This window comes from Hydractinia symbiolongicarpus, chromosome 5 (assembly GCF_029227915.1).
Source record: "Hydractinia symbiolongicarpus strain clone_291-10 chromosome 5, HSymV2.1, whole genome shotgun sequence".
NCBI classification, from domain to species: Eukaryota; Metazoa; Cnidaria; class Hydrozoa; order Anthoathecata; family Hydractiniidae; genus Hydractinia; species Hydractinia symbiolongicarpus.
In genome coordinates, this window is record NC_079879.1 from 10,450,123 (window position 1) to 10,461,933 (window position 11,811).

The 11,811-nt window shown below is 35.9% G+C and overlaps 1 protein-coding gene across 1 annotated transcript; it reads right to left on the minus strand.

Annotated features, from left to right (window-relative positions):
• Window positions 1-10,605: 10,605 nt before the first annotated feature.
• Window positions 10,606-11,478, minus strand: LOC130645956 (myb-like protein X). Its single transcript, XM_057452084.1, has one exon. It carries the CDS (start codon window positions 11,476-11,478, stop codon window positions 10,606-10,608), a length of 873 nt encoding a protein of 290 aa, XP_057308067.1.
• Between the last annotated feature and the right edge of the window lie 333 nt (window positions 11,479-11,811).

Here is an 11,811-nt window from a genome sequence, read left to right on the forward strand (position 1 = left end):
CCATCACTATATCCCATACCTCCAAGGGACACCTTGATTTTCATGTTGAAACTGATGTACTTCTCCGTGTTCTCAGCGATGCAGCTTATGTCCTGAGTATCATATTTTTTACCCAGTTTCCGGATAAACAGGTGGGCATCATACCCCGAAAGGTTATGGAAGATGACAGGGATGTGGCTGGGTATCTTGTATTTGAGGTTGCATATTGCGTGTGCTGCGCCTCTATACAAACCTGTATAGTGGCAGTGGTCCCTGACCTTACGGTTATTCTTATAATTATTAAAGGGTTTTAGGCAGATATGGCAGTGCGTGGCCTCGTCATGTTCCCTTTTTAGGACCTCTGTTGTTTGGTCATGGGCTGCTGCGGGTAGGTACTATAGAGACGTTTCACCTCATTCTCTTGGTGGTTAATGAAGCGGGTGACGCCTTCCTCAACCCTGTAGACTTTTAAAGGATCTGGTACGTCCCCATAAGCAAAGGTACTATAGGTACACCAGGCGGACAGCACTTGCTTACTCAGCCTTTTCGTCTTGGTATCCCTTGCATCTTTTACCGGGACTAGTAGACTCTCGAAATCTGCATAGATGGCAAAGGGTACCTTGAATTGCTGCTGTCCATCCCCATAGTATAGCCATTTTTCAGCCTCATTTGGCATCGTAATTTTAACAACCTCGTGATTGATGCAGTACCTATAATGCTTGTCCCTCGATTCAACCGTAGAAAGGCCTGTAGACAGTTTAGGCAAAAGTGTATTGCGTTACTAATCTTTGAAATCTCCTTGCCCATGAGCCTCGATAGACTTTTGACCGCCATATAGTGGGTCTTTTTGTCATCGGTGATACGCAATAGAGTCACCACCTTGGTACGCCCATTGTATGTCTTTCCCGTTATGTATAAGACGTTTACCGGAATGTCAGGGTTATTCTTTTCAAACTTGGATATGTCCTTGATACTTGTAGGGAACTCTATACCATCCCAATTGTAGTGGTCCACGTAGGGTTTCATCTGAGAAACTCTATTTGGGTTCTTCCCTATCTCCTCATGATGCAGTGATGTTATAATAGCCCATTTGAAACACTCCTCGTCCTCGTCTTTTTGGATGCTACCCATTTGGGTAGTTCGATATATGATGAGCCACTTGTCAGGCGTAGCTTTTGAAAGTCTGCATCGAGGTATAATATTTGGGAGATTGTGAAGCCACTTGGGGGTAACGCTGAATTTTCTACATGTGTTTTAACTTGAGCAAACATCCTATCCAGCATGTCATCATCAGGGTACATCGTTACCCTAAAATACCGAGGCCATATTGCTATGAAAAACTTCCTTAACCTCATCATTGGCCTCCTCCGGGTTCATCTTCTTCTTCTTCCACATGATACATAGTGACAGCTGTACCTTCGCTGACCCCATATCTTCTATCTGCCCATCAACCAAGGTTTTCACGTTTGGTCGCACCATCCCGATATACCAGTCAACGTCGGCACCTCGCATACCAGGAATTCGGAAACTCCGGAAGGTCCTGTGAAGAGCATGCTTATGTTCCTTGGGTGTAAAACCCTGTCCCGGCTGATTGTATAGATTTTGTATATCTTCCAAATAGTCTTCTTCGGCCTGTGTATATGTAATGTAAAAAAAATAGCAAAGGCGCTATTCTCGTGGTAATCCCTTACATGTTTCCGTTCTTTGAACATTTGACTTTTATCATGTGTTATCATATGGTTATCATATGTTCGGTTTTTTGTTAATAATCCAATAACATTGTTAATATTGGTTGTTAAGTTGTAGATACTAGCTAAATTGCGAGATTGTCAGTTGATTACTACCGTCATCAGAATTTTCAGCCCCGTCCGGGTATGGACTAATCAATAATTCCTCGTGGTAGCGGACCATGCTTTATCAAGCATTCTCTATTAGCTAGGAGTATCAAATGTTGTAAAATAGGTAAAGGTTACTCACCATTTCCGTTCCTAGCGTCAAATTCGCTTGAACTGAGGAGATCGTTAGTCTGCATGATGAAATATTTATTTGATTCAATAAAAAAGCAGTATTTTGAATAGTGTTGCTACGTTCTTGTTTCTGTTGTAAGAGGTCGTTTTATGCCCATTCTCAGCCTTATATGGCTTCGGTAGGGCCGTTTAAGGGTCGTTTTCATTTATTTATTTTTTAATTTTTATTGTTCAGTCTTGTAGTTGTCATAGAAACAGATGTTTAAACTGAATGTGCGCACAGATTTAGAAACGCAATTTTATCTTCAAATCGTTTCAAGGCAGGATAGTGCCCAGGTTTCTATCATTCGTGTATGCTTTCTCGAAACCAGATGATATGCCTATCACTTATTACACAGGATTTCTGTGTTGTTAAGATAATAAAAGTCGTTATTACCAGCATTTCATTATTACATCCAACCTCGTTTCCAGTGCTACAAATATTTATTTGTAATCTATATCAGCTTTGTATGAAAAGTTAAATTCTAGCCATATGGTTCAGTGTATAAGTTGTATTTTCAGGAACCCTTTTTATGGGTCGTAATTGTGTAATTTATTGATTGATTTATTTAAAGTTGATGAGTGTAGTTGTTATAGAAATGAGAGTTTTTTAGTCAAACCGAATGAAAGGTTTTGTTATGTTGTTATGGAAACGAGATTTTTTCTTCGTATCGTTTCACAGTAAGGTAGTACCAAGGTTGTAACAGTTAACTTCTGCACCCAGTTATCTCTGCTTACACAGTTATCAAATATTATATATACACATGCACGTATTATTTTGATTTTCACGCGTATGTGAGTTTGTTATTAAGTTTTTGGTCATATAGTTACTTGGTTTTGTGTGTATTAATTAGTTTGTAAATTAATTTTACAATCCATTCCGCAGGTTATGATATATAAATGGATGTCAGATTAACAAATAAAACGGCAAAACGTTAGCATGCAGTATTTTGTTAAAATATCAAAAAACTGTTTTATGTGTAACAATTTTATTATGATATTAATAAACTGAATGTTATACAAATCGAATAAACGTAAAAATTATAAAAAAAAAACTTATAATGAAAGGCAGTGGTCAGCAGATCTCACCTTTGCTCTGATTAAATATTCCTGTATATTTTTATGCTTGGTGAAAGTCAAGAATGGTTTGGTTGGAAAAGCGAGTCGCAGAGCAGGGTCGCTCTCAATTATAAACAGTATTTATTTACAGTATGTGTAGGGTTCGCGCCGGTTACCCTGCCATAGAGATCCATCACCCTGCGTTTGAAGGCCGCATAGGTCCTCTTGACCCCCTCTTTTATGGGTTTGGGGACAGCATCAACTAGGCAGTTATACCATCCCCTCATCTTGATTTTCACAATTGAGCGATTTTTTGACATCTCCTTTTTCTCGAAATCCATTGACTCAGGCGTTGTTGCTATAGTTACTGGCCTTATGGGCTTTCGTTGTCCGGCCCTTCTGAGTGGCCTCTGTGGCACATCCTTCGATGTTGGTTTAACCGGAAGCCTTTCAGGTGGCCTCCAGGCGTATTGTGGTACGTCCTCCAATAGGGCAATTAATTCGGCTTTACGTAGTCTATAATACCCTTTAAGTCCACGGGTTTTTGCAATATCGCGTAATTGTTTTACAGTATGTGTATTCATTCTTTATTGTATGGATTTTACTTTCTCAGAGGATTTCATTCTGTTCGACTAACACAGTTAATTCCCCCGGGGAAGTTCCCCTGTATGCGCGTTTTTTTTTTAGGAAATGTGTTAGAAAATATTGGACCTCTATTCTACCCTGATGACGTCATCTGTAGTGAATAATAAGGACTAGGTCTTGGCCGGACGGTGACTATTAGGGGATTGTTCGTGGGCGTGCGCGGGTACGTTTTAGGGACTTTGCCAGAAGGAACAAATCTCAATCTCTACACTTTGCTACTTTTGATAATTTTAAAGAGAAAGAAGAAATTAAGAAATAAATACAAAAAAGACGGTGGGTAAGAAAAAATCCATACTTGGATCAGAAAAAAGTAGAAAATTTTTCAATTTTTTTCCGATCGGTTTTGTAACACTCTCGGATCATTTTGGATAAGAAAAACCCTCTTCTGCGCGTGCGCGGACAAAAAGAGAGCCAATCCGTGTCCGATCCAGACAAGTGGAAACCAGCCCTATGCGCTAGCGGCTTTGGCATAGGAAACAAACCTTGGAGATGAGGATCCGGCGCACATTAAATATAGTGTTGAAAAACTTCCCGTTACTTTCTTACTGTAACTTTTATCTACAATCCCGGACTTAATTTATTGGAAAAGAGGGCCTAATTTCACAGTTCGTCCCACAAGCAGTTATAAACACTGTTTCTACAAAAGACAAAGGCATTACGAACTTGTCAAAGTTCATCTGTCAATGATCGCAAACGGACTTAGGACTTTAGGTTATTTGGTTAGTTTCAAATTCTTAACCCATACTAATTTTTGCTGACGTCAGCACACTCCGTTTCCCCTAATTTTAGATCTTTAGCGGGCCGGCGTGTGGATTGTATGGAAATGCGGACGTAGCAGAAACTGCCAGCAGCTCATTTTCGACGCTACTTACCTGGCCTACACATCTCCCAAAGCGAAGCTTTTGCAACCTGCCAGCTGCAGAGTTTTGACAAGGCGATTCCATTTGGCCAGTTCGAGAAATAGCCGAAAATCGGCCTTTTCCAATAATATTATGTCCAGGATTGTAGCTTTCGCTGGTATTTATTACCGTACACTATATCGCGCCAGCGTCAAATTTTATCTTATTTCGGTGCAACATTATCATATTTGTCATAACTTTTTGTCACATATTTCCCAACCTCCAAATAAATCGAAAAAAAATCGTAAGAGTTAATAAATACCAAACTGAGGGACTTAAAAAAGTTTCGGGATTTTTTATCTGTAAATTATCGCAAATCATTAAATGACGTCAAAATCGGATTAAATCCAAGGGTAAGTCGTCTACGTATTACTTTATGAATATGAAGGAGATAACGTATTCAACATGCGTTAGACCTATGTACGTTCCCAACCCTTGTGGAGATAATGATGTTCTATTCTCCATGAAGCACATTGTTGTGAGGCTCATCAATCTCTTTTGTCGAGTGTAGCAAGTCCTTTCTTTCCCTGTAGTACAATGTAGTAAAGCGTAAATTTTTGTAGCGATGTGTAGCAGTACGTTATTTTCTGTAGCAGGCCGTAGTAGAGCGTATTTCTTTGTAGTAGAGTATAGTAGCCGGTAGTAGCATGTAGTAGCCTGTAGTAGAGTGTAGTAGCCTGTAGTAGAGCGTATTTCTCTGTAGTACAGTGTAGTAGCCTGTAGTAGAGTGTAGTAGCTTGTAGTAGAGTGTAGTAGTTTGTAGTAGAGTGTAGTAGCCTGTAGTAGAGCGTATTTCTCTGTACTAAAGCCTATTTCTCTGTAGTAGCTTGTAGTAGCCTGCAGTAGAGTGTAGCTGCTTGTAGTAGAGTGTAGTACGCTGTAGTAGAGCGTAGTAGCTTGTAGTAGAGTGTGGTAGGCCGTGGTAGAGCATAGTAAAGCGTACCTGTCTGTAGTAAAGCAGAAAACCAAAGCAGGGATGCATTTCTTTATAGTAGAGTGTGATACGGCGTATTTTTCTAGTATTGTGTAACATAGTCATCCACTTTTAGAATGTGACTAAGAAGCAAATTACAATTCATCACTGTACAAACTCTATTTACAAGAAAAATAATTATTCATAGAGTACTATGGTTAAGAAACGCGGGGGCTTACAGCAGTAAAGCTTCAAACAAATAGTTCCAAGAAATATTCTAACTATTCAGTCAAAGTGAACTGGCGAAAACGGCGTTCAAAAGACTGATATCGCTATAATGATCTCGCACTATATAAAAACGAAACAAAATCTGGACATGTTCCCACAAAGAGGTTTTTCATCAGTAAATCAAGTTTAGTTAGTAGGCAAACAAGGCATAAAGGGCGATTCGCCAGTCTTGATCATAATATCACATACAAAGAAGGAAAATTAGCAGACCTGCTTAAATATTCCTTTTTAATTTCACATCTTGTGTTCTACTGTGCTCACCCAACGAGTTTGAAAAACCTAGAATGCACACCATTGCCCTCCAATGCAGCAAAAAGTGTTTATCCATACATGATCAGTTTGTTTGAGTCTTACAGAATACATCACAAGCAATGTATGTCCTAAATACCATTAGTGAAGGCGAGTGATCAGTATTACGTAAGAGATACAGTTGTTTCCGTAAATTAGACCTTTGATAAAAATTTAGAAAAAAGCTCCTGTTTTAGAAGCAATCCATACATCACAGATTCGGTTGTTTCAGTAAATTAGACCTTTGACCTTTGAACATTCAGGAAAGAGCTCCTGTTTCTAGAAGCAATCCAAACATCTCAAAGGCTTCATTTACTTTTTCCATGAAGACTTTTGTAGTGTTTTCGCAAATGCCAAACACGGTAGAGCAATTTTTAGAGTAACAGTTTCTGCACTTGAAAATTATGAAGTATGAATGACATTACAAACCGATTGTTTAAGTTTCAGCTAAAAGTACTGAAATTTCGACTGTTCTTTCATAAAACCGCAGCTAGACATTCAACAATCAAGAGCAAACTTAATTTGGGTAGAGTAACTTCTGTTCAATTGACGATCTGTGTATAAATACAAGCGTAATAGCGACCACTTGGCTTCGACCTATATGCCTTGTTTGCCTACTAACTACACCTGATTTACTGATCAACAGCTCTTTGTTGGATGTAAACATATGTAGATTTAGTCTCGTTTCACACAGTGTACGGCTATCATGCATTGCGTATGGACATAAACACGACATTGAAAAGGCTTCATGTACTTTTTCCATGAAGTCTGTTGTAGTGTTTTTGCAAATGTTAAACACTGTAGGGCAATTTTTAAAGTAGCGAATTCTGCCCCTGAAAAGTATGAAGTATGGAAGACATTAAAAACCGATTGTTCGAGATCCAGCTTAAAAGTACTGAAATTTCAACTGTTCTTCCCTAAAAACCACAACTAGACATTCGACAATTTTTCATTTCACTGAGGATGGGAGCATTTCACACTTCGTGTATTTTTATGGCTGTAATTGGTAAGCGGTTCACCGATGGTGGTTTGCGTGACTTGATTATTGAATCTAACATATTATATAAGTCCCATGAACTTGAGAGAAGTGTGAACCCTGCCTACTACCGAGTCCTGTTTTTAATTTTTTTTTTTTTTTTTTTTTTTTTTTAATTTATTTTGCCGTTGAAGAATTTACAGTTTTCCGTAAGAATAAAATACAAATCTTCAGCTATTATATCGTGTAATCTAAAGATAGGATTGCATATGCTAAAAATATTAGCTAGAGAGGTAAAAAATGGCAGGAGCGAGAAGAAGGCTATAATAGCCTTATCACCAAGCCCCCAACCTATATAAAAGGTTAGCATTGAAGATGATGAGGAGTTGTGTTATATGTGTCGTACGTTGTAACTGTCGTGTGTTCTAAAATAAACATAGATTGTCAGTAGTCAATAGTTTATGTTTTAGTTTATGTTTAAATTCGTTAAGTGATGTAATAGTTTTCATGTCGTTATCAAGAAATGTATTCCACAATTTAGGTCCTCTGCTAGTTATAGAGAACTTTGTGATTGTATAATTAGTTCTAGGTTGAAAAAAACTGTTAATTGAAAATCTGGATGGATATTTATGTTGTATCTTCTGAAACATATCATTAAATACTCTTGGTAACATATTGTTTTCAAGCTTAAACATAAAAATAAGAGTTTGATAAATGTTTAGTTGGTATAAATTCAGTACACTGATCTTTTTGAATAACTCTCTGGAGTGAGTGTACCTGTCAACATTTAAAATAATTCTGATTGCATGTTTTTGTTTATTTTGTAATTTTGTCAATTTTGTAGCGTTGGTGCTGCACCACGCAATATTTGCATAATTTAGATAGCAGTGAATGAAAGAAGAATATATGTTTTTTAAACAATTCTGATCTAGAACGAATTTTGCTTTAAATAGGATGCCAATATTCTTTGCGACCTTTTCTTCTAAAATATTTATATGTTCTCTCCAAGTAACATTTTCATCAAGAATAACTCCTAAAAATTTCATGGATTGTGCTCTTTTTATACTTATATTATTAATAGATAAATCAGGAAGCTTCAATGGCATATCATCTTTTTTATTGTGCCTGTGAAAAAGTGTGTACTTTGTTTTAGAAATATTTAGGGACAGTCTGTTTGCCTTAAACCATTCTGCCAGCTTAGAGAGTTCATAATTGACTGTGCGAAATAATGTTTTTACATCTTTATGTGCATAAAACAGATTTGTATCATCTGCAAATAAAATTGAATGTAAAATATTCGAAGCTTTGTTTAAATCATTTACATATATAAGGAATAAGAGTGGTCCTAATATGGAACCTTGTGGAACTCCACAGATGATTGTTTTGTAGTTTGTACTTCCACCGTCAAAGGAAATGTACTGTTTTCTATTGGATAAATAACTTTCAAACCAGCGAATGTTGGAATTGCGGATACCGTAGTTTTTGAGTTTTTCTAGTAGAATTTTGTGATCTACGGTGTCAAATGCTTTGCTTAGATCTATAAAAATTCCTAGCATGTACTTGTTTTCGTCAAACGCCTTTGATATTTCATTAACAAGTTTAACTATTGCATGATCAGTAGAATGACCTGCTTGAAAGCCAAATTGATTGTCGTATAAAATATTATTAGCAGTTAAAAAAGAGTAAAATCTATTGTACATTATGCGTTCTAGTATTTTTGAGAAACATGGAAGAACTGATATTGGTCTATAATTAGATGCATTAGTCTTTTCGCCTGTTTTATATACTGGTAAAACTCTTGCAATTTTAAGTTTTTCAGGAAAATATCCTTGCAGCAGGGAAAGGTTAAATATATGCATTAGTGGAATTTTTAGAGCATTTTTTGTTTGTTTTACAACGTTACTATTGACGTCATCAAAACCTGGACTTTTATTTGATTGTAGTGAGTCGATCGCTTTGAATAATTCATTTTCACTTAGTTCGTTATTTTCCATTTGTGCGTTATTAACAGTGAGAAAGGATTTAAAACTCAAATTGCTAGGTTCAATCTGAGATGCCAGATTTGAACCAACTTTCACAAAAAAATCATTAAGATCCTCAGCTATTAGACACTTGTTCTCGATTTTATTTCCATCAATATTCAACCTTTTTGGAAGTTTTTCTTTGCTTAGTGTTGTTTTACCTATTACTTCATTGATTATACTCCAAGTTTTCTTCGCATCGTTTTTATGTTTATTTATCAGTCCACTATAGTAAAATTTCTTGGAGCGCCTCTTAATAGTTTCAAACAAATGTTTATAATGTTTATATTTTCTTTCATTCTCAAGAGTTCTGCTTTTCAAAAACTTTTCATACAAGCGCTGTTTCTTTTTAGATGATTTTAACAAACCTTTGGTTAACCAAGGGTTTAACAAAGTTTTAATTTTAACAAATTTTGTTTGTTCTGGGAATGCCTGATCATATTGTTGTTGAAATATTTGAAGAAAGATTTCATAAGCTTTATCAGCATTATTGTTCTCTAAAACAAGGCTCCAATCCACACAATACAGCAGGTTATTAAAATAACTAATAGATTTATCATTGATCAATCTTTTTGTTATTTTTATTTTTTCAGAGCAATTGTGTAATTGAGTCGTTTGTGACGTAAGGAAAATTGGAAAATGATCAGAAATATCTGTTTTAATTATCCCTGTTTTAATTGTTGTATTAGTGAAATCGTTGGTTATGATATGATCTATGGCTGTAGCACTTAATCTCGTCACTCGTGTTGGTTTATTTATAAGTGGGATAAACCCATTTTGAAAAACTGAGTTAAAAAAGTTTTGTACAGATTTGTTTGTGTTAAAATCAAGGACGTTTAGATTGAAATCACCAACGAGGTACACGTTTCTACCCGTGCCTTTGTGATCAGTAAGAATATTTTTCACATGATTCTCAAAGTTTTCTATTGATCCTGCAGGTGGCCGGTAGAGTAAATGCATGTGGATGTTTTTAGTTGCTTTGTTTATTATCTCTATACTTAATGACTCACAGTCGTTATTGTTAGCGCACGTGTCTGATTTTAGGTTGAATAGAACAGAATTATGAATAAACATGCACACCCCACCGCCTTTCTTTTTGCAATTTCTAATTTGATGAATTACTGTGTAATTTTGCAATTGAAAATTTGAGTTTTTCTCCATATTTATATCATTACACCACGTTTCGGTAAAGCAAATGATTTTAAATGTGACTTTCAGGTTATGTAGAAGATGTTTAAAATTTTCAAAATTCTTTTGTATGCTTCTAATATTAAGATGAAGTATTGAAAAAGATTTTATATCTATTTCTGTAGAAAGATTTTTTGTATCTGGATTATAATATTTTGCGTTTCTAGTTATCTCATTATTATAAAAATTTATGTCTGGATCAGTTAAATCGTTTAAAAGTACAGTTTCGTTACCCTGGAATGGGTCGAATTCCAAGTTTTCGTAGTTCGTTTGTTCAGCCATTTTTAGAATTAAAATTTAATTACTAGAAATTATTTGTAGCCTTAGGCTATGTGCAACAAAACTAGGCATTAGCAATCCTATCCCTAAATTCTCGAACTATCAATTTATCATATAACACTACAGCATACCTCCCTTCCGCCCTGTGTGTTTTCATCTCACCAAACAGTTTCTTCCTAATCATTCTTGTTTCATACGAGAAGTCTTCGTTTATGTAAATTCCTGTCCCTGCAAGTTTATTAGTATTCTTTAAAAGTTCGGTCTTAGCTTTATAATTTAGAAGCTTCAAAACAATAGTTCGTGCTGGTGGTTTCTGTACATCTTCTTGGTCATAAGTGTTTTGTTCTGCCTTCTCCTCGTTCTTTTTTCCAATCCTATGCGCGCGCTCAATGACAACATTTTTAACTCCAAGCTTATTCTCAAATAGATCCAAAACTTTCTTTTCCGTGTCATCCCAGCTCTCACCATCATTCTCCTGCAACCCACTGATCCTTAAGTTGTTCCGTCTCTGTCTATCTTCAAGCTGTCTAAATTTCTCTCTATCTTCCTCTTCCAGTTCTCTTAATTTCTTTCTATCTTTCTCTTCTTTGTGGTTACTGTGTTTTACCCTTTTTTCCAATTCTTTAATTTTCTTTTCCTGTATGTCTTGTGTTACGGTAACACTCTCCTCCAGATCTTTTTTCACATCCTCCAATTTTTTAATCCTTTCTTCGTTTGTTGTAACTTTGGATTTAAGTTCTTTATTTTCATCTTTTAAGCAAGTACATGTTTCTTTTATTTCTTCTAGTTCATTTTTCATTTTATCAAGTCTGTCGTTCAGAATTGCCCTGTTACTACTAATAATCTTCAAAATATCTTTTTGTTGCTGTAGAAACATTTCTTTGAATATATCTCTGACTAGCTCAACTGAAATCGTTAAGTTGTCTTCTTTCTCCATATTTTTATTTAGCTATTATCTATTTATTTTTATTTCTTAAACTCAGGGACCTAGAAATAGTGTGAGTTTTTTTTATCTGTGATGAAATGGAGTTTCTTGCTTTTAGGTACACGTTCTGTGGAGAGAACTTTGAATGGAAAGCATTACAACCATGCCATACGCACGTTGAAGTACGTTTATGAAGCGCTTTTTCGCTTAAAAATTGAACACTTGAACACTGGTTAGTACAGCATGGTAAAAATCTCAATGACTACATTTTAACGGAGGAGTTCCAAACGTGCTTAAAAGAGGTACAAATACTTTAGCTTGTTTTGTTTCTTTGGACCTTTTTTG

Bases quoted from the DNA above. Each gene is read 5' to 3' on its own strand.
- LOC130645956 (XM_057452084.1), bottom strand. From the start codon at position 11,478: ATGGAGAAAGAAGACAACTTAACGATTTCAGTTGAGCTAGTCAGAGAT.